General features: G+C 36.3%; 1 protein-coding gene across 1 annotated transcript in view; it reads right to left on the bottom strand.

Moving 5' to 3' along the window:
• LOC103481813 (uncharacterized) overlaps positions 1-24266 on the bottom strand; it is a 40018-nt gene that overhangs the window by 2530 nt on the left and 13222 nt on the right. The window contains exons 20-53 of the mRNA XM_081601017.1: positions 20323-20464; positions 20154-20252; positions 19994-20073; positions 19829-19915; positions 19667-19736; positions 19466-19564; positions 19310-19390; positions 18912-19022; positions 18699-18812; positions 18504-18614; positions 17409-17477; positions 14004-14064; positions 10742-10844; positions 10573-10673; positions 9555-9625; positions 9362-9476; positions 9107-9234; positions 8835-8977; positions 7727-7877; positions 7446-7596; positions 7160-7233; positions 6943-7066; positions 6585-6721; positions 5997-6137; positions 5689-5910; positions 5210-5343; positions 4896-5038; positions 4666-4820; positions 4445-4570; positions 4180-4253; positions 566-707; positions 397-495; positions 237-316; positions 72-158 (exon numbers count right to left, since the gene is read on the bottom strand). Of these exons, the coding sequence (XP_081457143.1) occupies positions 72-158; positions 237-316; positions 397-495; positions 566-707; positions 4180-4253; positions 4445-4570; positions 4666-4820; positions 4896-5038; positions 5210-5343; positions 5689-5910; positions 5997-6137; positions 6585-6721; positions 6943-7066; positions 7160-7233; positions 7446-7596; positions 7727-7877; positions 8835-8977; positions 9107-9234; positions 9362-9476; positions 9555-9625; positions 10573-10673; positions 10742-10844; positions 14004-14064; positions 17409-17477; positions 18504-18614; positions 18699-18812; positions 18912-19022; positions 19310-19390; positions 19466-19564; positions 19667-19736; positions 19829-19915; positions 19994-20073; positions 20154-20252; positions 20323-20464 (3825 nt within the window). The remainder of the gene's footprint in view (positions 1-71; positions 159-236; positions 317-396; positions 496-565; positions 708-4179; positions 4254-4444; positions 4571-4665; positions 4821-4895; positions 5039-5209; positions 5344-5688; positions 5911-5996; positions 6138-6584; positions 6722-6942; positions 7067-7159; positions 7234-7445; positions 7597-7726; positions 7878-8834; positions 8978-9106; positions 9235-9361; positions 9477-9554; positions 9626-10572; positions 10674-10741; positions 10845-14003; positions 14065-17408; positions 17478-18503; positions 18615-18698; positions 18813-18911; positions 19023-19309; positions 19391-19465; positions 19565-19666; positions 19737-19828; positions 19916-19993; positions 20074-20153; positions 20253-20322; positions 20465-24266) is intronic.

The raw sequence follows: 24266 nt of genomic DNA, 5'->3' as shown, positions 1-24266 counted from the left end.
TCATTTAATAAGATGTATTTAAACCATTGTGGATTTTTAAAATAATAAATTATTTGCTTGAATTAACAAACCTTTCAATTGTGACAAAAACACTGTACTTGACATCAATTTCCTGTTTTTTGTAGACTTCACTAGAAGGGGAGTGACGCTTATTGTCACTATAAGAGAAAGATCAAATAAAAAATTAGTTAAACATTCAGCATCAAAGAGCTGCACCTTTAACTCTTGAGTTGTACCTGATGGCGTTCGCAGTCACTTCGATCTTTCTACCAAGATCACTGTTGGTGTTGAAACCATAGGAGACGATGAAGGTTGCCTAAAAAGGAAATGAAAGAGAGGGATCAAAAGACTTCCTCTTCTGGTTAAATAATGAATGAAGCAGCAGCACAAACTTACCATTGAGATGCTTTTGAATATTGGTTTGTCGATGCTACAGACTGTCTTTCCTTCTGTGACGCCATCCTCACTGTCCACAGAGTTGCACTCAATTCTTCCCTGCAATAAAACACAGATCATCAGCTTGTTGCAGCAGCTTCACCAACATAGATTAATATTGGTGCCTTACTTCCAGAGGTGTAACCTTCCTGTAGGAGAGCCCAACGGGGTATGTGAGAGTAATGCGACTGTTGTACGAGTTTTCTCCTCTGTTCTTCACAAAGACGGTCACGCTCAAAAGTTCATCTATGCCGACTTTAACCACTGAGGACCTGAAAAAACATGATAAATGACAAGTGCATAAAGACTGTGATATCATTTACTATCCAGCCTACATTTTGGTCAGACAATGTTGAACATTTAACATTTAATATTATTTAAAATGGGAAACATCCTACAGAAAAATGTGATTTTTGTTTTCAAGAAGAGACAGTAAAACGTCTTATAGTTCTACACTATTTTTTTCAATTGAGAGAAAGGAACTAGTATGTAGATTTCAGGAAAACCAATTGCAGTTCAATATACAAGCCGTTTTGGATAAACTTTCCTGTTTTGAATCTTATTGTTTTTTTTTCACCTTAAGAAGTAAAATTAATAGAGATAATATGGTTACTTTGTCCAGGGTGACCCCGCCTCTCGCCTGAAACGTTCACTGGAGATAGGCGCCAGCACCCCTCCCAATCCCACCAGGGACAAGGGTGTACAGAAAATGGATGGATGGATGGATGGATGGATGGATGGATGGATGGATGGATGGATGGATGGATGGATGGATGGATGGATGGATGGATGGATGGATGGATGGATGGATGGATGGATGGATGGATGGATGGATGGATGTTATTTGTTTATTCTTAGTTTTAAAAATTGCACATAGATCCACACTACATTCCAGTAGATGGCGGTAATGCACAACTAAAAGTTGAATTGCCAACCGTAGTAAAAGGAACAATAACAGTAAAAAAAAGAAAAATACATAGTAGTTCTGTTCCTAACCACTAGGGGGCACAGCAGAAAGATGTTTTACAAAACATGTAATGTTTTACAAAAAGATGTAAAACGGAGAAGAATTTGAGCTGGACAATAATGGCCGACGTGTTTTGCTCTCTTGTAAAGAACAAAACCCACAAATAAATCTTCCTGGATGCGAACTACTCAGAGACTTCTTGACATGGTGTCAGAAGTCAGTCAAGGGGAAGATTTAAGCATCAAAATGGCGCCGTGTCAGGCGCTGGAGCCGTTAGACTTTACCCAGCCGGCATCGTGGGCTCCTTGGAAGAAGCACTTCTCCCGGGATAAGTTCGCTACAATGTTTGACCAGGAAGATGGTGAAGTACAAGTAAATACACGTTTTTATGTGATGGTGTAACCAGCCCAAAATAATCAACCCATATTTTATTTTGACGGGTCCAAGTGACGGCACACTTTAAGTTCCGGGTCACAGGTCAACTCGGATCTCCTCCATTGATGTTGCTGCTGTCGCTGTGGCTAGCTGCTCGTCTTGGCGTCTTCCAAACGTATGGAAGAATACGGCTGGGTCGAGGCTTATTAACACAACCGAGTTATTACATGGGGTGTTTTCTGTCTACCGCTCGACGGTGAGTCCTTTGTTTTACGTACTTTGTGCTTTATATATATATATATATATATATATATATATATATATATAAATGCGGTGGCGACACGCCCACTCAATTTATGTACTAATGATTGAAAAATGACTTTATTGATTAAAAGGTCATTCTCTTTTTATTAATTTTGTGGCCGAACAGATTATATATTGTCAAAATATTAAATAGGCCCTTTGATTTTTGTAAATTCGTCCTTTTAGGATAGTTTTAGTTACGTTTTGTTGACGGCCTATAGAAATGTGAGCGTGGTTCATTTTTTGAGTTGCGCAACAAAAGAAAAAAGAAAATTGTTTGAAACACTATGGAAGTCGATTAAGTTTAATTGACTCTACTGTCAATTAAACTTGGGTACAACTTAAAAGTGCACTTTAATTTGATCTGTACCCTTGATCTGTAACTTTAATTTGAATTTGTAAACTTGATCGCGATCTTTAATTTGAGATTCGATTCCTGATAAATACTTTATGGAATATATATATATATATATATATATATATATATGTGTGTGTGTGTGTAATCATTGAATGTTTAGTTATTTTGTATAACCATTTGACCCTGTTTAAATGTTAACTCTCATTTGTTTTTATTTTTATTTATGACCTTGTTTAGGTCAGGTTTTTTTTCCACCCCCTGTGTCAACCCAGGATGGCGAGCTAACCGGATCACCGCAGCTTTGCGGTAGGATTTAAATGAACCAATCTACCTTTCTCATTCCGGACCTATTTCCATTGGATCATGGACTAAAAACAGTCAGCTTATTGATTGATGAACCATTAATCACCCTGGAATCACAAATGGACTCAAAATAGAAAAAAACTCTTGGGTGTCATCAGGGTTTATTGTTTTTGTTGTTGTTTTATTTTTTCTTGTTGTCTTTTGGTTATATTAATAGAAAATCACTGTTATTATAAATATCATTATTATTATTGCATATCTTCTTAAATATATGAAAAAAAGCAAGCTTGAATACAGTAACTTCAATTTACTTTCTGTCTGTGTTTTATTCACACACACGAGCTCCATAGCCGAACCTATCTGAGTGCCTATTATTATACTTGGCCGTAGTCAGGCGCCTAGCCTTAGTTAGCGTTACAATGGGTAAAGAGGCAGAGCTAATATTTAGCACCTTCACGTTCACAGCAGATGATAAATAAGACCATTTTGAAGCGACTTTTACTTAAAAGAAACACCATGGAAGTTTATGCTTTCACAGACTCACCCAGCAACAGGGGAAGAGTGAAGAGTCGGTTTCCGTTAGCCTGTTGCAATATGCAAGTAATCTCATGATAAATTAAAATGAGATCAATAATTGTGATGATTAACATTTTTAGTGGCAATTTTGATGGCAGATACTTAAGAATTAAATTCTTAATTTAATGCTGTGTTTAACGTTTATTCTAAAGCATAAGCAGGAAAAACAAATTTATTTACCCACTGAAAAGCAGGAGTTCACATTGTTCTATGCTTCTGATGTGTTGTGGGTTTGCATTATAATGATGTTTTACTGTAAAATAGGGTTTAGGCACTGAAGAAGTGAAATGGGGAGATGCTAGTAGTTTTACTAATAGTTCTGTTTCCAGCCACTAGGGGGCAGAGCTGAATAAGATGGAGAGACACGGAGAAGCTGCTGAGCTGGAGAATGTGTTGTGTGTTATGTATCTAAGAATCTCACAAATAAATGTTCTTGGGTTGTAACCCATGAGTGACTCGACTTCATGACAAAGATGAGGCCAAGTGCAACTGGCCTTCACAACTGGACTTACAGTCAGTACAGAGGTAAAGGCTGCGAAACCATGATAGCTTCTTCTCTGATCTTAATATTGAAGAGAATTACTGAATCTTATTATGCAGTAAATCCTCAGTACTTTGCAGAATGTGGCTATAGTTGCATTTTTGTATGATGATAGATGTGACTTTTTGCTACTCGCCGTCAGATCATTTGGGCATGTGCCAACAGAAATATTTCTGGGACATAAAACAGGAGAACCATAGTCTGAGATTTCTTGTAAATCTTGCTTTTGCCAAACAAATACAAACGTTTAAGTTTTGCAGATATAATGTGTATAGTTCACCGGTCACATTAAGGCTTTACTTCCCGAAACAAATCTCTTACTTGGTGAAGTTAAAATCCACCTTCAGATTATCTTCACACACTTCATCAGCTCCACAACTGATCTCAAACCCAATCTGTGGATGACAGTAAACTATTAAACAGATCCATACAGAGAAAAATTCACATTTAGGTCAATCATATGCTTTTCAAATAACTTTGTAATGTAATGTTTTGTATGACGGTCACAGTAAAGAGTTTTCTTTACTAAGAAAAATCTCAGTAAAGATATTTCTGTTCATATTTAGGATGTACAGGAGTTACTCACAGGATGAAATGTTGTGGTTTTAACCTGTGAAGAAATGCTTGGTCTTGGGTTTGAGCCAGAAGGCAAACCATTAAACGTGAATCTGAGCTCATTATTGAGTGGATTGAGAGCATCTTCTGGACAAGACTGGAAGGCATTGAGATGGAAAGATGATTAATTAAAAAACTGTTTAATCTTATATAGTTGTATAAAATTACTGTATTGGTTCCATTAGGACTTACCTCAATTCTGAAGTCCACAACAGCGCATGCTTCCCTATTTAAATTAAGATTAAGCGATCCACTCTTGTGCCTCACATCCTTGCTGATCTCAGCTCGGTTGTTTGGTATCTTGCGATTTGCGTCCAAAGTTAAAGTGAAATTAATCTGTGCTTGAGCTGCAAGATGTGTTTTGTTTGGTAAAAGTTCTTAAATAAAATGGACAAATATAAAAACTTAAGTCAGAAATGTACCTTCATTCACATTAGACAGTTTGCTCATAGTAAAGCAGACAGTGGCCTTGCTTGGCAGTTTTTTTGAACAGTCTGGGTTTTGAGTTGGGATCAGATTTGGGTTGAACGACACAGTGGCAGTCACTGTTACAACTGGTCTGGATCTAGAAACAGAAAAGGCCATGTTGTTTGTTTTGAGATTGTGAAGCAAGTAACAACTTCATTCAGTAATATTCAGAGTTTTTATCTTGTAAACATATTTAGGTTGCAAATGAAAAGGAATTTCTTGAATTATGGAAGATGTGTGTTAATAAATAACCACAATGGGGACTTACCTTAGTAAAACAACTTTTCCCTTTGAACCCACTGCTAAGTCAGGAAGTCCATCACCACTCTGATCGTAGGAAGACTGACTGATTGAGATGCCAAATAACTTCAGGCCTGATTGGACTGCAGATGCAGCAATTCTCTGTTTAATGAGACACATCTTGCATTATCAAGTTCATCATCCATTATACCGGCTTGTCTGTGCAGAGTCAAAGGGTGGCTGGGGGTAAAGGTTATTAGGACTTAACCTAATGCAAACATTAGGTAAGACATAATGGACACACTTTTAAATGCAATTGAAAGTAGCCAATAAACCTAACAATCAAGATTTTGGACTATCAGAGGAAGCCAGAGTACCTGGAGAGAATTTACAGAATAATGTGAAGACAAGTAAACCCTATTCAATAGTGACCCTACCAACTGTGAAGGTTCAACTCATTTTGGAAAACATGAAACATTTAATGGTTTATGTTTGTGTTTTGCTCACCTGTGAGTAAGAAGGATTTATTTTTCTTCCTCCTTCTCCTTGGAATATGTATATGCTTCCTTGGCCATCATTCTCCAAAGGTGCTCCAATGGCCAAATCATTGAATGTGTCTGCATTTATATCAGGCAGAACAGCAAGAGACGACCCAAACCTCCCTCTGACAGACGCATCACCTCTTAATGTGGTTATTTGTGATGGTTTATCAAAATAACAAACCACACTCTGGAAAAATGAGGATGAAAAAACTTTATTCATGCCAAAATTTAACAGGAGGTTAAATAAATCAACATAAAATACTCGACATTTACCAAGCGACTTAATTCACAGACATAAACTCGTCCTTCTCTATCAATGTCTTTGTACATTGGAGAGGATATGAAGATTAGATCAGTCACACCATCAGAATCCACATCCATGGCACAAACCTCAGCCCCAAAATATTCACCAGTCTGTGAAAAATCAAGAAGAAATGGACATCAGAAAGATGCCTTCATTTTTTTTTATACAGTTAGTTACAGTTTTATACAGTCACAATAATAGAGCAATAGCGGTCAGTAACAAGGCCGATGTTATTAATTAATGGGCCACAAGTTGCATGAAACTCTTACCCTACCCTCTATTTAATTCCCTTTAAGAGTCATTGTTACCAACAATGTCAACATGTGTGCTGTTTAGTTGAATAAGTACAAAGGAAATGTATCTGAGCCTCTGAATTTGGAAAAACTAATCAAATAATTTCTAAAACATTGATCAGTTTGGTATTTAGCAGATAGAAATAGCTTTGGTTTTCATAGCTGACCTACAACAAACATAGTTTGGTCTAATTTAATGCCAGAAAGAGGAAAAATAGTTGTGTGTCTTTTCATTGAATGGATGTAAATTTCAGCTGTACCTACCTGTCGTTCAAAGGGTCTGATTTGATCTCTCAGTTGTTCATTGAAAGCTGTCATAACAAATCCTTTGTGTTGGTTTCTTGGAGCACCAAGAATTGTCAGAGGGCCATAAAGGGTTTTAGCAACAGTCATGGAATAACCTGGAGTTCAATGGTTAAATAGTCAGAGACATCAGGAAAAATTGTCTTTTTAAATTTTAGATGTTTTGGACAGTTAAGTTGCTAAACAAACTGAAATACCTAAAAGTATCTTTCTAATAGACAAACATAGCAGTTTTGTGGGTCTGAATTATTTTTGTTAAACCAAACTGAAATTGTGCAGATAAAAAGCCCTAAAAATCTAATTTCTGTCCTGTTCTTACCAAGGTAACTGTCAGGCTCAATGAACGATGGCTCAAATGAGACTGGTTTTAAATCAGCACCAAGTTGGTATTTCTTGTAGCCTCCTTTCCACTGGTTAGCACCAACCATAGTCATCTGAATATACTTCAATACAAGAACAGAGAGAACATTTTATTTCAAATATGGGTTGTTTTTAACGCCGTAACACTCTGAATATTTTACTTTGTGATTATTTACCCCAGACACATGAGCTGCTCTGAAGCCTTCTTGAGACATTTCCTGTTTCAGCGTCTCTCCACCACTTTGTGATCCTGTAAATTCAAAACAAATTAAATATTATTTTACAGAGTTCTTTAGAGTTCCTCTACACCATAGAGCAATAGTATAAATATAGTTACCACTTAGTAGTTTAATATAATTGTGATTCATATTTGTAACTGGCCACTGTTGGCTATGAAATAAAATGTGTTCATGTTGCTGAAAAATGAACAAATGTTTCATATGTTAAATTATACATTTATACCTTCAATAGAAAAAATTTTGGCCTGCAAGTTGTCCCGTATTTTGTCAAGAGCATCAAAGCTTCCTACTTGAAACACAAAATTGTCAGCAGGTTGAGATGCAATGTTTCTGAGCTCTTGGTTTGCTCTTGAACTTCTGAATGCGTTCCCCACCTAGAGGTGTAAATACAATATCATGTAATAACGCTTTTTGCAGTATTATAATGTAATGTGTTGTACTCTAACAGACAATAAGCATATATGTTTACATGTAATTGTAAAAACAATCATAGATGCCACTTACCCCAATAGCAAATCGAAGAATGTTTTTTCGATCAGCTGACTGTGTTGCTCTTGGTAAGTTTTGCGGATCCTGAGACTCTCCATCTGTAATCACTATTAAAATTCTTTTCACATTTGGCCTAGAACCCCTTTGTGTTGAGAAGACGTCATCCCTGTTAAAAAAAATAATAATATTATGTTTCTTCCTCCAACACTGAAACTGTTTTCTCTCTTAAATGTGGTGTGAACAAGCAATGTTAGTTTGTTTCCATCCTACATGTCATAGCTTTTATTTTATCAGTGTTGTGGCTATCAGAAATATTTAAATATTATCCTGGTTTAAAAATGAAAAAAAAAAAAAATCACACAAACCACAATATAAAACACGTAGTAGTAACAGTCGTAAGGACACTCAACATATTATTATATATTCATTTAAGTCTCGCCACTCTAGAGGCTACATATGTATAAAGTCTGACCAACTTGGTTAGAAAATACTTTATTTAGCTCTTCTTAGCACATTGGGGCTGCAAATGTCTTTGACTAAAAACATTTTCTTTATTTTAACCGACTGTCATGCATTAAGTGTGCAGATTTAGTCTTTTAAATCTACTTTTTCCATATTAAGTAATTTCATCTGATTTGCTTTAATTTTGTATCATTTGTGCCACTATCAAGTAGGCAAAAGTAAATATTTTTAGTTTCCTTACAATATCTTAAAGACAACTGTAGTAGTATAGCTCTTTTTATCTATACAATCTGAGTAAAAAATAATCTACCTATCTAGAAACTAATTTGAGTTACATTGAGAATTATTTTTCCTACTAGTTAAAAACTACATTACCTCCTGAAACAACATGTCTCTTTTAATAGAAAAAGTGACTTTCTAAACTTTTCACGGTCAAATTTAATTTTGTTTAACTTTTCTATATAATAATCATTCAAATTTTATTTGTATAGCACATTTCAGCAGCAAGGCATTTCAAAGTGCTTTACATAATTAAAAAATGAAACACAGTCATGTAACATTGAAAAAGAAATTAATAAAATAGATAAAAAAAGTAACGATAAAAACATTGAAGACATTAATAATATGGTGTATTACACAGTAACGTGTCAGAAATACTTACACAACATTTTGGATGGCTTCAGCTGTAAATGTTCCTCCGGTTAATTGATGGATGCTGTCAATTTGAAATTCCCAGTTGGAAGTGCTAAAAGTATTAAAGTAGTAATGCGTTGTTGGAGAAAAAGCAAACTGGGTGATGGCAAACTGCAAAAATGAAAAAATGGATATGAAGTTAAAAATCAACTACAGTAAATTAAAAGCAGTCATGACCTTAAAGGAGATGTACACTTAGAAAAGCAACAGCAAGGTTTTTGATGAAGTTAAATGTCTCACCTGTGTATCTCTTCCCAGGAATGATTTGATCAGATTTTTCACAAATATTTTCATTCTCTGGAAATCTCCTCCGGATACACTGCCTGAGCCATCCAGCAGAAATGCAATGTCAGCTTGGGTTCGACACTCTGTGAAAATAAATCAGAGATCCATACAGGTTTCCTGACCGTTATTCAAGTGTGCTAATGAGAAAGTTAACCTCCACTTTACAGAGGCAGTGACATAATCATGATGAAACAAGCTCACTGTACCTACCTTCAGTCGCAGGCGGGTAAGACTTTACAAACGTATTGGATCGATCGATCTCATAGCACAAACCGTTGTACATGGTGATAGTTTTGCAGTCTCTGGGAATGGTTGGACCACAGACCTGGAAAATTTGTGAATAATATACCTTTACATTTTCATCCATTATTTATTTAATATTTTCTGCAGCTCATCCTCTCACCATTGTGTTTTGTGTTGACGGATCATTTGCCATCGCCAAACCAAGAGACATGTTGACTGCAGCTCTTTGCTCTGTAAAAACAATCACTTGTGATGACGACTTGTCAAAATTATTAGTTGTCACTTGTCAATTAAGAATTGTTCCTATAAAATACAGTAATTATTTGCAGCATTTCTTTTTGTTTTAATCTAAATGTCTCCCAACTGAAGCTATTATAACACCAGTTTGGTGAAAGGTTGACTGAGCTGAATGCTTTTCCATAAACCTTAAACTACATAAAAGAGGGAAACTGTTAAAGGGACATGTCTGCTATATTTTGAATCAAATGGCAACAAGATATAACAATGAGAATTGAAGGTTGACCTTGGATAAGAAAGATTGATAACTGTTGAATTAAAGTGTCATTTGGTAAATCACTTTTAAAATTATGTAGCTTTATGTTAAAGCTAAAGTTTCATCAGTAACACTTTTATAACAAATTTATGTCAGATCATGATTTCTTGGTTAATGTCAAGTTGTCATAAGGACATTTTGAATAATGTCAACTTTGTATTAAAAGTGTCATGATTTCCCGAATGACACTTTATGACAGTCATAAATATTCATGAAAATGTTCATGACAGGTGTTATGTCATGTTTATGACTGTGTCATGACAGTCTTATTTACAACTCGTCAAATACAGTGTTACTGAAAGATTATTTCATTGTTTCCTTTTTGGGGCATCAAATAAATGTTGGTATCCAACAGAGTAAATAGAAAAAGCCAATAATTTCCCCTAAATATGGATGTTACATTACCTTTGTCTGATATTAAAACTTCAGCTGAAACATATAAGTTTGATGGAGGAAATACTGGTTTCCTCCATGTTTGAAATTGTTCAGAATTTAGTGCAAAGTCCTTGGAGATCCTGGTGCAAACAACCTCTGGTCATGAGATCCACTTATTACATTTCTGTACTATTAAATCTCTTTTGTGAAATTTGTGCACATCTAAAATCAGGAGTAAAATGATTCTTACCTATATCAACAAGATTGCTGCAACTGCCTCCTGTGTTGCATCGATATGTCCGTCCCCTTTTATTCCCTTCATACTGTAGTAGTGGGGCGCTGACGAGCAGACTGAGAGAAACAATCATTGGTTACAACATTTCACAAAAGTTTTTAAAAATTAAATCAAGATGACTCACTCTGATTGTCTTTGCACCACCTGGTATCCAAAACTTTCATCATCTCTTCTCAGGGTTTTCCAAGAATCTGAATCAACATTAAAGCCGACTGCAGCTTTTAGCACTAAGAAAAAAAAAGGAACAAATCCACAGAATCTCTTTAATTTAAAACTATTATGGTTTTTCTTTTACTATTTATTAAATTATTCTGTTTTAATGACTGAGTACGATAATATTTTGGTGAAGACTGCAGGAGAGAACATGTTCTGCAATGTCAGTGTTTAACCACTAGGTAGCACTAAAGACCAAACTTCAAATGTCACAAGAAACAGAAACAAAGTTAATAGTGTAAGTTAAATATTGCAGTTAGGTTTTAATATTTAAGCTATATCATGCAACTGGCTTGTTCTTTTTTTTACTGTAAAAACTGAAATAGATTTTGCTCCCAAAAATGTCTTTGTCTAATATTGAAGGACTTTTTCTGTGTAGCAGGATTCTATTTATTAAATTTTCTTTCTCCACAGTCAATTTAGCTTCATATCTTTTAAATTAGCAATGTTACCTGGGGTGAGATTTTCATCCTTTTAGAGCCTTATTAAAAGGATCTCCTGCCAATCAAAACAAAGCTCTGCAGTGAGCAGGGTGAAGTGACTGAGAGTGAGAGCTGAGCAGCAAATGGGGGTGGAGGGAAGGGAGGAGCTGGCTCTCACTCAATTCTTCTGATTCTCTACAAAGTGTGTCACCTGGTGACTTTGAACCCATCCAAGCACTGAACAGATTGTTGGAACAGATAAATGCCTGGATGTGCCATAACTTTCTCCAGCTGAATAAAAACAAAAGTGAAGTTAGATCCACTAACTTCACTTAGTGGATCTAACTTCACTAAGTGAGAAACGATCTAGAGTCAGCACAAAGTTTCAGTTATTACAACTAGAAATTGGTGATCAGGCCCAAAATCTGTGTGTAGTGATGGAGTGAGGCCTGAACGTTCAGAGTCTCATGAAGACGGTTGCAAACTCGGCCTTCTATCACCTGAAGAACGTCTAGACTTAAAGGACTAATGTCTCAGCAAGATCTCTAGAGAAACTCAACCATATGTTTATCTTCAGCTGCATTGATTATTACAAAAGTGCCTTCACGGGTCTGCCTGGAAAAAAAACAATCCTCCAGCTGCAGCTGAGCCACTGCGCTGCTGCTCATGGCTCATGTTCTGACTAAAACAAGGAAGTTAGAGCACATCGCCCCAGTTTTAAAGTCCTTACACTTGTTCCCTGAGAGATTAGACTTTAAAATACTGATGTTAAATCACTGAACGGCTTAGCACCACTACTCATTAAAGATCTGCTGTTGTCATAGCAACCTTCCAGACCTCTCAGGTTTTCCGGTTCAGGTCTGCTGTGCATCTAGAACCGGAACCAAACATGGAGAAACAGCATTCAGCTTCTATTCACCACAAATCTGGAACAAACTTCCAGAAAACAGCAAAACACCTGAAACACTGAATGCTTTAAATCTAAACTATAAACCTACCCGTTTAGAGTTGCCTTTCATTTGTTGTAAGTGAAACATTGATCAACATATCTGATGTTTTTCCTTGGTGATTTTGATGATGACATTTGACAAAATGTAATGTCTATTAATTGTAGGGGGCACCGATTGCCATTTTCTGGCCAATCGCTGATTTTTCGCTCTATAAAAAGCCTGACTTGCCGATTCTGATTTTTGCTGATTCCTTTTTTTGTCAGAAATGTTGCTAAATATAACCATAAAGTTGCTGAGTTGGCAACAGGGGGTTGATGGTTAACTGGAAACAAGCTCACATGACTTGGTGGGCCTGTCTAGAAAAGGACAGTGGTTGACTTTTAGACCTCTGATGAAGATCGGTGGGTAAGATCGGCTTCACATGTAAGTATCAATTGATCACGATCTTACAAAATTAACGAAAATTAAGGAACCCCTAATTACTTGTTTCATGATCGATGACTGTGTGATGTAAAACACTTCTAACTGCCTTGGTGCTGAAAAGTGCAAACAAACTTTATTTGAGCTGCTGGAACCGATTTCAACACTTCAGACGAAGTGTTGGAAAGCGTCTGGTCATTTCTGTTGTTTTCTTTACTTCCTGTTCTTGTACCATTTCTAAATTTCCCAGTCTGCTGTTGGTTTTGAGTTTCTTACATCTAGTTGTGTTGTAGTCGTGCATCGCTTATTAGTTACCGGTCTCTGTTTTGCTGTTCATTCTCTGACAGCTCTCTCATTTGCTTCTTGGTTGATTCTTTGACTCATCAGTTCATCTAAGAATATGTTCTTCTTTTGATTCTTGAGTCACTGCTGTTTCATCTGCTTTGTCACCTGCCCTGCCCTGTATAACTCATCGTCTTCCTCTTTCTGGTTTGTTATAAATTTAACTAGTTTCATTGTCTTATTTTTTATTTTTGTCTTACTGAACACATACATTTTCACTTCCCTTCTGCCGCCCTTTTTCCTGTATTGGGGTGTTACTCAACCACCGCCACGAAGATTGTGACAGTAAAATGTTTTTAATTACTTTTACAGAAAACCTGCATTTAAAAGCTTTCATCTAAATAATTCCAAAGAAATAAAATCCGACATCTTGACAACTGTTGGAACGTTTGGACTAAGTAAAACAAAAATATTTGTCATAATAAAGAAAATTGTGAAGGGAATTTAATAAACACTTGCATTTAACACAATTAAATGTAATGACCATTTTTAACATGCATGCTGATGATAAATTTCTAAAAGGGAACTAAAGCCAAATGCAAGTAGAAAACGTCTCTGCTGCAAACAGAAAAATGATCAAGACTTCGGCATCTTAAGGAATAAAAGTGACTGTCTGTTCTATTCCACCAAAAGACTTCAAAGGGAAATAGCCTGTACTTGCACAATGTGCATAATGCTTTAAGTTTAGAGCACTTAAAACGCTTCACACTACATTTAGATATTCACACATTCACAGACCTATGAGCGGTGGTTTGAACTGACAACCCACAGGTTACAAGACAAACTCCTACCAACTTAATAAACTTTACTTTTGTTACATTTTATCATTGGATGATATACAAAAGCTATTTTAAACGTTCTTATGTCTTGCACTTCTAGGTTATTTGTGATTTTTGTTTTGAGGCGTCTAAGAAATAAAAGGTAAAACAGAAACTTATTTTACTGTCTGCAGCTTCCATCAAGTATTCACTCTTTCAGTTTTCACATTGGCAGATTATTTAAAACATCTTCATGAAATCATCAGACAAACTTTCCTTACCTGAACAGAAAAGTGCCACAGTAACTATCCAGTCCATTGTGTTTCTGGCATTGAGATCAAACTAAAAGTGTGATTTCCACTCTGGTCAACCAATTTAAACTGAGAGGCAGTGCATTACTTTTCCATGATGTAGGAGGAGTTACAACAGGGTCACTTTCAACTCAGAAGAGAAATATTTTCATTTACCCTTTTTCTCTTCTGACCTTTAAAATGGTAATGTGAAATCTAGCAGCTTTAATTAGTTCAGGGTAAACCAGAGGATGGAGTTGACAGAATCGGTGTTTAGTCTTCTGTGTTTGGGTTGTTTCAACTAGAAATCCTTAAGTAATCAGGTCTTGTCCTAATAAGGTGTTGTTCTGTCGTCTTCCTGTGTTCTTTTGTTTGGTCATTTTGCTTAATCTGGAAATGAAGAAATGGAAGTCACATCCTTAAAAACAACCGTGTGTGTGTGTGTGTGTGTGTGTGTGTGTGTGTGTTGCTGCCTGCCCACATAAACCAGCAACAGTTCTCATCCTGAAGTAAGCGCAATCTTTCTATTGTAATTTTGATGAATTACTGATGCTGCTTAGTGTACATCAATACACTGCAAAACCACAAAATCTAACCAAGTATTTTTGGTCTATACTTTAAAGCAAGATGTAGAAACTTGTTTAAAGTCAATAATTCCTTAATATTGATCAAAAGTACTAGTTCTAAGAGCAGATTATTTCACTTGTAACATGGGAAAATTTTATTGTTATAGGTAAAATAATCTGCCAGTGGAACTAGTATTTTTTTAATCAATACTAAGAAATGATTTACTTAAAACAAGCTTCTTTATTTTGCTGCAAAGTTACTTATTAGCTTTGACTTATTTCAAGTATATTTAGATATTTGCACTAGAAACTAAAGCAAAAATCCTAAAATTTTGTGTTTTAGTAAATATCTGCTATTCACTAATAGGTTCTAATTACGTTTGCATCAAATATCTGGTGCTTTGGTCTGTTTTAATCATAAAATATATAGATAGCAATCAACACACCGCAGTTTGCATGCAGCTTTCTGAGGCAATGTGTTTTTGTGCAAGAGTGTGTGTATGGAGGGGGAGGTGGGGATCTATGCAGAAAGTTTTACGCAACATCCTCACTTTAAGTGAATTTGGCAAATAAAAGAAAAGTTTGTACAAAATAAGCAGAAGTAAACACTGATGGTTCGCTATACAAAAAACGCCATCTCTAGCAAAAAAACAAAACACAACAGCAAAAAAACCAATCATACCATCTTGAAAGTCTTCTCCGGTGTTTTATTATGTTATAAGCTAAACAAAAAAGAAGCCAATTACTTAAAAATGTAATGGAAAATACAAATAAAAATCTGAAATGCATGACATGCATTAGATGCATTTTTGTATCTAGCCTCTTTACTCTGATATCCTTAAAAAAAACATCCAGTGCATGGAAAGCAGAACATGTTGGTGTGACAGAACAACGCAGCCTTCTTATCATTGTGAAATCTTCTCAGTTGCGGTTTGGTTACACTTTAAAGTCAGCAGAAATTAAATGGATTTGAAGCAGTTTTTATCAGGCAACTCTGAGCAAAAATGAAATAATCAACAGCCATAGATGGGGGAGAGTCTCTGAGAACGGTCTTCCATAAAGGACCATGAAGAAACAATGATGCTAAGAACATGTCTATATACCACCTGCGAATTATTAAATTCCCCAAATACACCACTTCTATAAATTATTTTTTTTTCACGTACACACTTAATATATCTTAATAAGCATTACCGTATCTTTCGGTACCATGCGGCTTGTAGCCTGGTGCAGCTTTTCTGCGGATTTTTCTTCAACCACCAGGGGGCTCTTTAGCAGGAAGTGAATCATTAGAAGTCAAACTGGATATCAAAGAAGAAAATGCTAATTTACAAGCACAAGCTAGCAGCAGGCACGATGGAGAAATGTTTTCAAACCCATCATGGAATCCACACGAAAAAGTTCATATGATGCAGCTTTTAAGTTAAAGGTTATCAATCTGACCGTACAGATCGAGAGCAACTGTACGTAAACTCGGCGAACGAATCCATGGTTCTGCGTTGGAGACACAGGGCTGCGTCCTTAATAGCAGATCTATTTTTTGTGGAACACTGAGAGCGGTGGAGATATCAGCAGCTTATATATGTACGTTTCCAGTTTTTAAAAAAACAAACTTTGTGGGTGTGGCTTATAGTGAAGTCAGCTCTGTAATCTGGAAAATACGGTAATATGGACAGTGGAGGCTACAGTCTTTCTAGATTACAGGCTAGCCATTAGCATGCCAAGTAGCATGATGTCGAGGTATTTCTGCTAATCAAGCTGAATCTCAAATATTTTAGATATACTAAAATAATTTTCGAATACTGAACCACAATTATTTTTATCCACTGTATCTCTGTACTGATATTTTTTGTTTTATTATACTAATCATAAACCAGATAGTTAAAATAATCTATGTGGGGAAAATGTATCATTTTACCATCTGTCCAGTCATATATAAGTCTTTCAAGCCTCTTCACAACACAAAAGTAAAAATAAAACCAAACATTTCTGCTTTTCTTAGACTTCCTCAATACTCTCATCCTGTTTGTGACATGCTAGTTCAGTCACTGAGCTGGTTATCAGATGCATGTCATATGTTGCTTTTTTCTTGTTGAAGCAGAAAAGAAAAAAGAAATTGCGTTCAGCTAAAATAAGCTAACATATTTTAGCTGAATTATATTTTGATAAAAATGTCAACACTAAGACTGATTTTGCCTAAATAATTGGAGGCTTGCAGCAGGTTCATCTGCTGGTAGATGATATGTTGTTCCGTTTAACTTCTCGGTCGTGTCTCAGACTTTTGTTGACTAATTTTGCCCTCAGCTCAGGAAGTGAACCTCCCCGCTTGCTGCTTTCGGTTTCAAGACTCCCACTCCTCATCCATCACCCAGCTGTGGGCGTGCATGACAAATATAAAACATCCAACCTTTTCCAGAGCATAAGTCATTTTTAAGACACTATTGGTAAAGCTTCTGAAACATTATATTGTATTTGTGAATATTTCATTATGTGTTTCAGATCCTTTACCCATAGACATTATTAAACCCCTTAAATCCGCAATAACTTTGAGCAGCACAGCCAAGCTCTCTTTTGTGTCTTCAATTGCCTTTTAAAAGAGAGAATGTATCCTCAACACTTCCGGAACTAAATTTTTTTACCAGTTACTCTATACATACCTTTACTGTTTACAACAGCAAACATTGTACTACTGTTTGTTGTTCAAATTTATGGTTTGATACACATTGTGTTTGGTACAATCACCAAATTAAAAGGCCATTTCATAGAAACATTGATCATTACAAAGGTACTGGATGGACATGACAAGTAAGAGGGAATTTCATTCCTCTGCTGGTGCGTCTCCTTCGGCTCCTGCATTTTCATTAATCATGTCATTATATTTGCTCTTGAAAAATCCAGCCTGAGGAAAAACGGTAAAGAGAGTGGAATGAAAATTATGTGTGGCAAGATAAATGCTGGAAGACATAGAATAAACATTTAAAGCTAACTATTATGCTTTCTTGAACAAGTTAGGATAGTTGCATAAGTTGTGCAAAACATGTTGCACAAAATCATTCTTATGCTTCATTCAGAGCTTCGATCTGAGCATCAGGGGCGACTGGTTTACATTCAAAGTCTATGTTACATGCTTTGCGTGTTTAGCGCTGCATTTCGAGCGTCAAGCGAATCCAACGCGACTGACGCTGGAGTTGGAAAATCAGAAATTTTGCCACTAGACGGGGGAGCATCAACCAATTGGCAACTGAAAACAACGGCTCGTCCCAATGCACGCTATAGTGATTTTAACGCGTCTACAGCAAAATGTCAAGCATCTGACTTCCAAGTGTACGTCAGACACGTTGACACGCAAAATGCATTTGGTGTGAACGCAGCATTAGATAATGACAGTTCAATCTGGTCGGTTCTATTTAGAGCTCCTTTCAGAATTAACTGTTTTAGGGCTTCCTGTCACTTTAAATCCAAATAATCTGCTGCTAGCCATGCCCCCCCAACTGAACATTTACACTCACACATAAAGATGGCTACAAACTGATGTGCAATTATAAAGTGGTACATCTTTGAAAAGCAGAAGAACCTCCTGCACAACCAACAAGAATGTAGCAAATGGTTTTTAAATTCTAGGTTCATTGGTCAATAAGAAAACGCTTGTCTTTTCCAGCAGCCATTGTACGTACAGCGTGTACAGCAATATAACCAAACATGCTGGAGAACCACTTGGTAACTGGGCTGGGTATTTTTTTTAAGTACTTAAGTTGTTTTTTAGAAGCAGTTGAGATGCAAATGGAAGTATAAAAATGTTCCAAAAATTAATTTTGCATAATGTGTCCCCTTTTAAAAAAATGCTTATTAGAAATTACTGGGCATGTTGTGCCAATTACTTTCAACTTGGGTCTTTGGGATTTTAAGAAAATCTTAGTTGACTCACCTTATACAGACCAGCAGTAAGTAAAACCAGAAAGGCCAATCCTCCCAGAGATCCTCCTATAATCTCTTTAGTGAAATCTGGTGTAGGAAACACTTCTACCTCTGCTTGAATCTGAAAATGAGAGGTGTAGAAGTTTCAAATAAAATCCTTAAAGGTCTGATTGGTACTAAGATGTTGATAGCAGCATTCTATCACCTGGTGAACAGGAGGGCCACTATTAGAGGTTGAAGAGAAGAAGATGTACTGGTTCTCATCATACTCTAGATTGGCTGTACTGGTCAGGAGGAACTTGGCAGATGGAAGTCCGATCTGAGAGAGAGAAACACAGATCAGGGATGATGAGCTTTTTTTATTCCTTTGCATTTTACAGCCTAGTCAGTGTATCTACTTGAACTTCACATCAATTACCTGTTCTATCCATCCTGAGCTGATGTTTGCAGAGATGGTGTACGTTGTGTCCTTGTTCCTTTCCATGAACTTGGAGCACCTGAACACTCTGCACCTCGCTACAGTGCAGTCCTGTACCAAAGTTAAAGTTGCAAGATATTGATTAAATGTGGGAATTTCAGAAGACTGAATGCAAAAACTGAATCAAGACACTTTAAGAAAGTATTAGTTCTGTGATGTGAATCCAAAACGACTTCTCAAGAATTTACTGTTCAAATGTAGCAGATACATGTCATATTATTTTAAAACTTTTCTAAAATGATTTATGACACAAATTCTGAGTAATTTTCAAAATCAAGGTTGTGTAAACTTTTGAGCTACTTTTTTTATCATCAAACACTGTATAAAGAAGCACTTACCAATATGTTCTTTCCTTTTATCTTATCAACAAAATCAGTGACAGTAGGTTCTTCATCTCTGCTGCTCTGACAGCCTGGAATCTGAAAACAGAGCTCCATCACATCAGTTTAAGTCTTATTTACATTTAATTAGTTCTAGTTTGTAGATTTATCCACCTGAAAACTGTTTGTGTCCATCCAGATGTCTTTATCACCAAGTCTTACAGGAACTTTGATCACCACAGTCAAATTTAGTGGTCTGATCGTGTTAAAAACCTAAGAGAAGTGGGAATAAAACACAAAGAAACCAAATTATATAATGACTGTTCTTGAATATAGAAGATATTTCTGATCTGACCGAGTGAAATAATCTTCTACCTTTATTTTTTGCTCAAGTGGTTTCTGAACAGCGTTTTCTCCAAATGTGAAATTGTTGTAGCTGGGGGAGCTGAGCACACATTTCATGCATTCATTTAATAAGATATATTTAAACCATTGTGGATTTTTAAAATAATAAATTATTTACTTGAATTAACAAACCTTTCAATTGTGACAAAAACACTGTACTTGACATCAATCTCCTGTTTTTTGTAGACTTCACTAGAAGGGGAGTGACGCTCATTGTCACTATAAGAGAAAGATCAAATAAAAAATTAGTTAAAACTTCAGCATCAAAGAGCTGCACCTTTAACTCTTGAGTTGTACCTGATGGCGTTCGCAGTCACTTCGATCTTTCTACCAAGATCGCTGTTGGTGTTGAAACCATAGGAGACGATGAAGGTTGCCTAAAAAGAAAATGAAAGAGAGGGATCAGAAGACTTCCTCTTCTGGTTAAATAATGAATAAAGCAGCAGCACAAACTAACCATTGAGATGCTTTTGAATATTGGTTTGTCGACGCTACAGACTGTCTTTCCTTCTGTGACGCCATCCTCACTGTCCACAGAGTTGCACTCAATTCTTCCCTGCAATAAAACACAGATCATCAGCTTGTTGCAGCAGCTTCACCAACATAGATTAATATTGGTGCCTTACTTCCAGAGGTGTAACCTTCCTGTAGGAGAGCCCAACGGGGTATGTGAGAGTAATGCGACTGTTGTACGAGTTTTCTCCTCTGTTCTTCACAAAGACGGCCACACTCAAAAGTTCATCTATGCCGACTTTAACCACTGAGGACCTGAAAAAACATGATGACAGGTGCATAAAATTGGGATATCATTTACTATCCAGCCTACATTTTGGTCAGACAATGTTGAACATTCAACATTTAATATTATTTAAAATGGAAAAACATCCTACAGGAAAATGTGATTTTTGTTTTCAAGAAGAGACGGTAAAAAATGTCGTAACAGTTCTACCCAAATTTTTTCAATTGAGAGAAAGGAACTAGTATGTAGATTACAGGACAACCAATTGCAGTTGAATATACAAGCCGATTTGTATAAACTTTCCTGTTTTGGATCTTATTGTTTTTTGGTAGGGCACTTTAAGAAGACAAAATTAATAGAGAATGTGGTTACTTTGTTTTGATTCATTTTACTGCTTTCTTTTGTTTTTTCTTTTATTGTCATTTATTTTTAGTTTTATAAATTGCATATCGATCCACACTCCACTCCAGTTTGATGGCGGTAATGCACATCTATACGTTGCTTGCCAACCGTCGTAAAAAGGAATAACAATAAAAAGAAGAAAAACAGTAGTTCTGTTCCTAACCACTAGGGGGCACAGCAGAGTAAGACAAAAAGAAATTAATAGATGGATTGTGGTTATTTTGTTTTCTTTCTTTTTCTGCTTTTTTTCTTTTATTGTTATTTATTTTAGTTTTAAATTTGCATATAGATTCAATAGACGGCGGTAATGCACATCTAAAAGTTGCTTGCCAGCCGTCATAAAAAGGAATAATAATAATATTAAGAAGACGACAAATACATAGTAGTTCAGTTCCTAACCACTAGGGGGCTCAGCAGAATAAGAAAAAGACGTAAAACTGAGAAGAATTTGAGCTGGACAATAATGGCCGACGTTTTTTGCTTTCTTGTAAAGAACGAAACCCATAAATAAATCTTCCTGGATGCAAATTACTCAGTTGCTAGACTTCTTGACATGGTGTCAGAAGTCAGACAAGGGGAAGATTTAAGCATCAAAATGGCACCATGTCAGGCGCTGGAGCCGTTAGACTTTACCCAGCCGTCATCGTGGCCTGCCTGGAAGAAGCACTTCTTCTCCTGGGATCAGATCGCTACAATGCTTGACCAGGAAGATGGTGAAGTACAAGTAAATGCATTTTTTTATGTAATGGGCAAAGAGGCAGAGCTAATATTTAGCACCTTCACGTTCACAGCAGTTGATGAATAGGACTATTATGAATCGATTTATGCCTATAAGAAACACAATTCATGCTTTCACAGACTCACCCAGCAACAGGGAAAGAGTGAAGAGTCGGTTTCAGTTAGCCTGTCGCAATATGCAAGTAATCTCGTGATAAATTAAAATGAGATCAATAATTTCCATGGTGATGATTAACATTTTTAGGGGCAATTTTGATGGCAGATACTTCAGAGTTAATTGGGGCCTTCCATGCATTGCATGGCAGGCACCTATTCTACAAACAATAGAGCGTCTCTTTATTTATTTATTTAAATAAATAAATTAAGAATATAAGAATAATAATAAATTAAGAATTAAAATAAATTTAGTTATTTTTGATACCACAAATGTATCAAAACGTGCGGCTCGATGCCGAGAAGGGAGCTATTATTTTTATTGGGGATCGGAGTTACGACGGCGAAGTAAAAAGCGAAAAACGAGCGAAATTTCAACTGCCGAAAAGCAGAGTGTAACTGACACCAACTGCCGCTTTTTTAGAGTGCGAAACGAAGTGGAATTTTGACCCCAAAATAATTTTGAAATTGCTCTCATGGCCGCAAAACTTGTACTATTGGTATGAAAGCTGGTCATGAAATCGCACCGAATGCCTGCTCCAGTAAAATGTTTTCAAAATTTCCCTAGGGCTTACAGTTTTGTGTCAAGAAGCTTCAGAGCAAAGTGATGGGATAGGACTAACTGACGCTCCACCCCAGTGTTTTACATACATTTCTGAAAATTTTCTGAGCTCAGCGCACACTATATTTCTCTCATCACTGCAATTACTGTGATTGACCTACAGATATGAATCACGGGACTATTGGAGATAACAAATAGCCCTCTCATATGCTTCAAACAGTTTTTGGATCAGCCTTACCGATCCTGAACGGGAAGCAGTTGTTTGGACTGCTTTTTTCATCAAAACTGACCGGGTGTCTCATAAAGATAGATAAAGTCTCTCACACACATGACAGTTGGCAGAGGCTTAATTGCTATGGCAACAGAATACAGAGAAAGGCAGAGCTGCTGGTTTGGACTACACAGTCTCTGTAGTTCTAAACATGGCGGAACACTCAGTTATTACAGAGGAGGGCTGAGCTGGCATTTAGAACTACTTGCTGTTTTTGGCTTTATATAACTGGATTAACCAAACCACTGTTACACATTGGATTAGTGTGGCCATTTAAAATGAAGCTTACTGAAAATTTCAAAATAAAAGCCTTGACATTTTTCACATCAGGTAATTGCTCTTTTGGGCTTTATGTGACAGGATTAAACAAACCACAGTTACACATTGAATTAGTATGGTCATTAAAATAAAGCTTACTAAAACTTTCAAAATAAAAGCCTGCCTATTCCTCTTACATCAGTCTGGCGGTGCAATAATATTTAGCTTTTTTATGGGTTTTTTCTCAGGATAGGCAACATTAGCACAAACATTGGCATTTCACTGCCCTTGACTTAGCATTAGCCTTTTACCTAAAATAACCTATTAGCTAATTTTCGTACTTATTAGCGATGTTTAGTATACTAAATGGAGAAAGTCAATGACAGACATGCTAGTGATGCCCCATATGCTACTGAGAGCCTTCACGCCAACATTAGCATATTGGCTAATTTTAGGTTATGCATTAATTTTAAAATAATGAATGGTACAAGTACAGCTTAGTCAACATGCATCTGCCTCTCCACAAAACTGTCTCATGAAGATAGAAATCCTTCTCCACCTTTCTGTGTCACACACACGACAGTTGGCAGAGGCTTAATCACTATAGCAACAGAATACAGAGAAAGGCAGAACTGCTGGTTTGGACTACAAAGACTCTGTAGTTCTAAACATGGCGGAACACTTTAATACAGAGACCAGAGCAGAAGGTCAGAACTACAACATGGTGGAACACTCAAATATTACAGAGGAAAGCTGAGTTGGCAGTTAAGAACTACATAATGATGGAACTCTGAATTACTACAGAAGGAGGGTAAACAAAATGTTATAACTACAGACAGGGCAGAATTTTCTGGGCTGGCATTTAGAACTACTTGCTGTTTTGGGCAGTATTTTAGCTGGACTGTTACACGTTGGATTAATGTGGCCATTAATCCAATGTGTAACAGTAATGAAGCTTACTGAAAATTTCAAAATAAAAGCCTTAACATTTTTCACATCAGGTAATTGCTCTTTTGGGCTTTATGTGACTGGTTTAAACAAACTACTGTTACACATTGAATTAGTGTGGTAGTTAAAATGAAGCTTACTGAAAGTTTCAAAATAAAAGTCTGCCTTTTTTATGTTTTTTTAACAGTAGGCAGTTCATTAACATTAGCACAAACATTAGCATTTCACTGCCCTTGACTAGTCTTTTACCTAAAGTTAGCTAATAGCTAATTTTCTAATTAGACATGTTTAGTATACTGAATGGAGCAAGTAAAATTAAAACAACATGGTCGTGTTGCTCCACATGCTACTTCCAGCATTTAGGCTAACATTAGCATTTTGGCTCATTTTAGCTTATGCATTCATTTTAACATAATGAATGGTACAAGCACAGCTTAGTCAACATAATTCTGCTTCTCCACAGGTTATTGACTACAATTTAGCTGAGCTTATCATTAAT

This window comes from Poecilia reticulata, chromosome 19, assembly GCF_904066995.2.
Source record: "Poecilia reticulata chromosome 19, P_reticulata-male-v2, whole genome shotgun sequence".
Taxonomy (NCBI): domain Eukaryota; kingdom Metazoa; phylum Chordata; class Actinopteri; order Cyprinodontiformes; family Poeciliidae; genus Poecilia; species Poecilia reticulata.
This window is presented reverse-complemented; position numbering and strand designations above follow the sequence as displayed.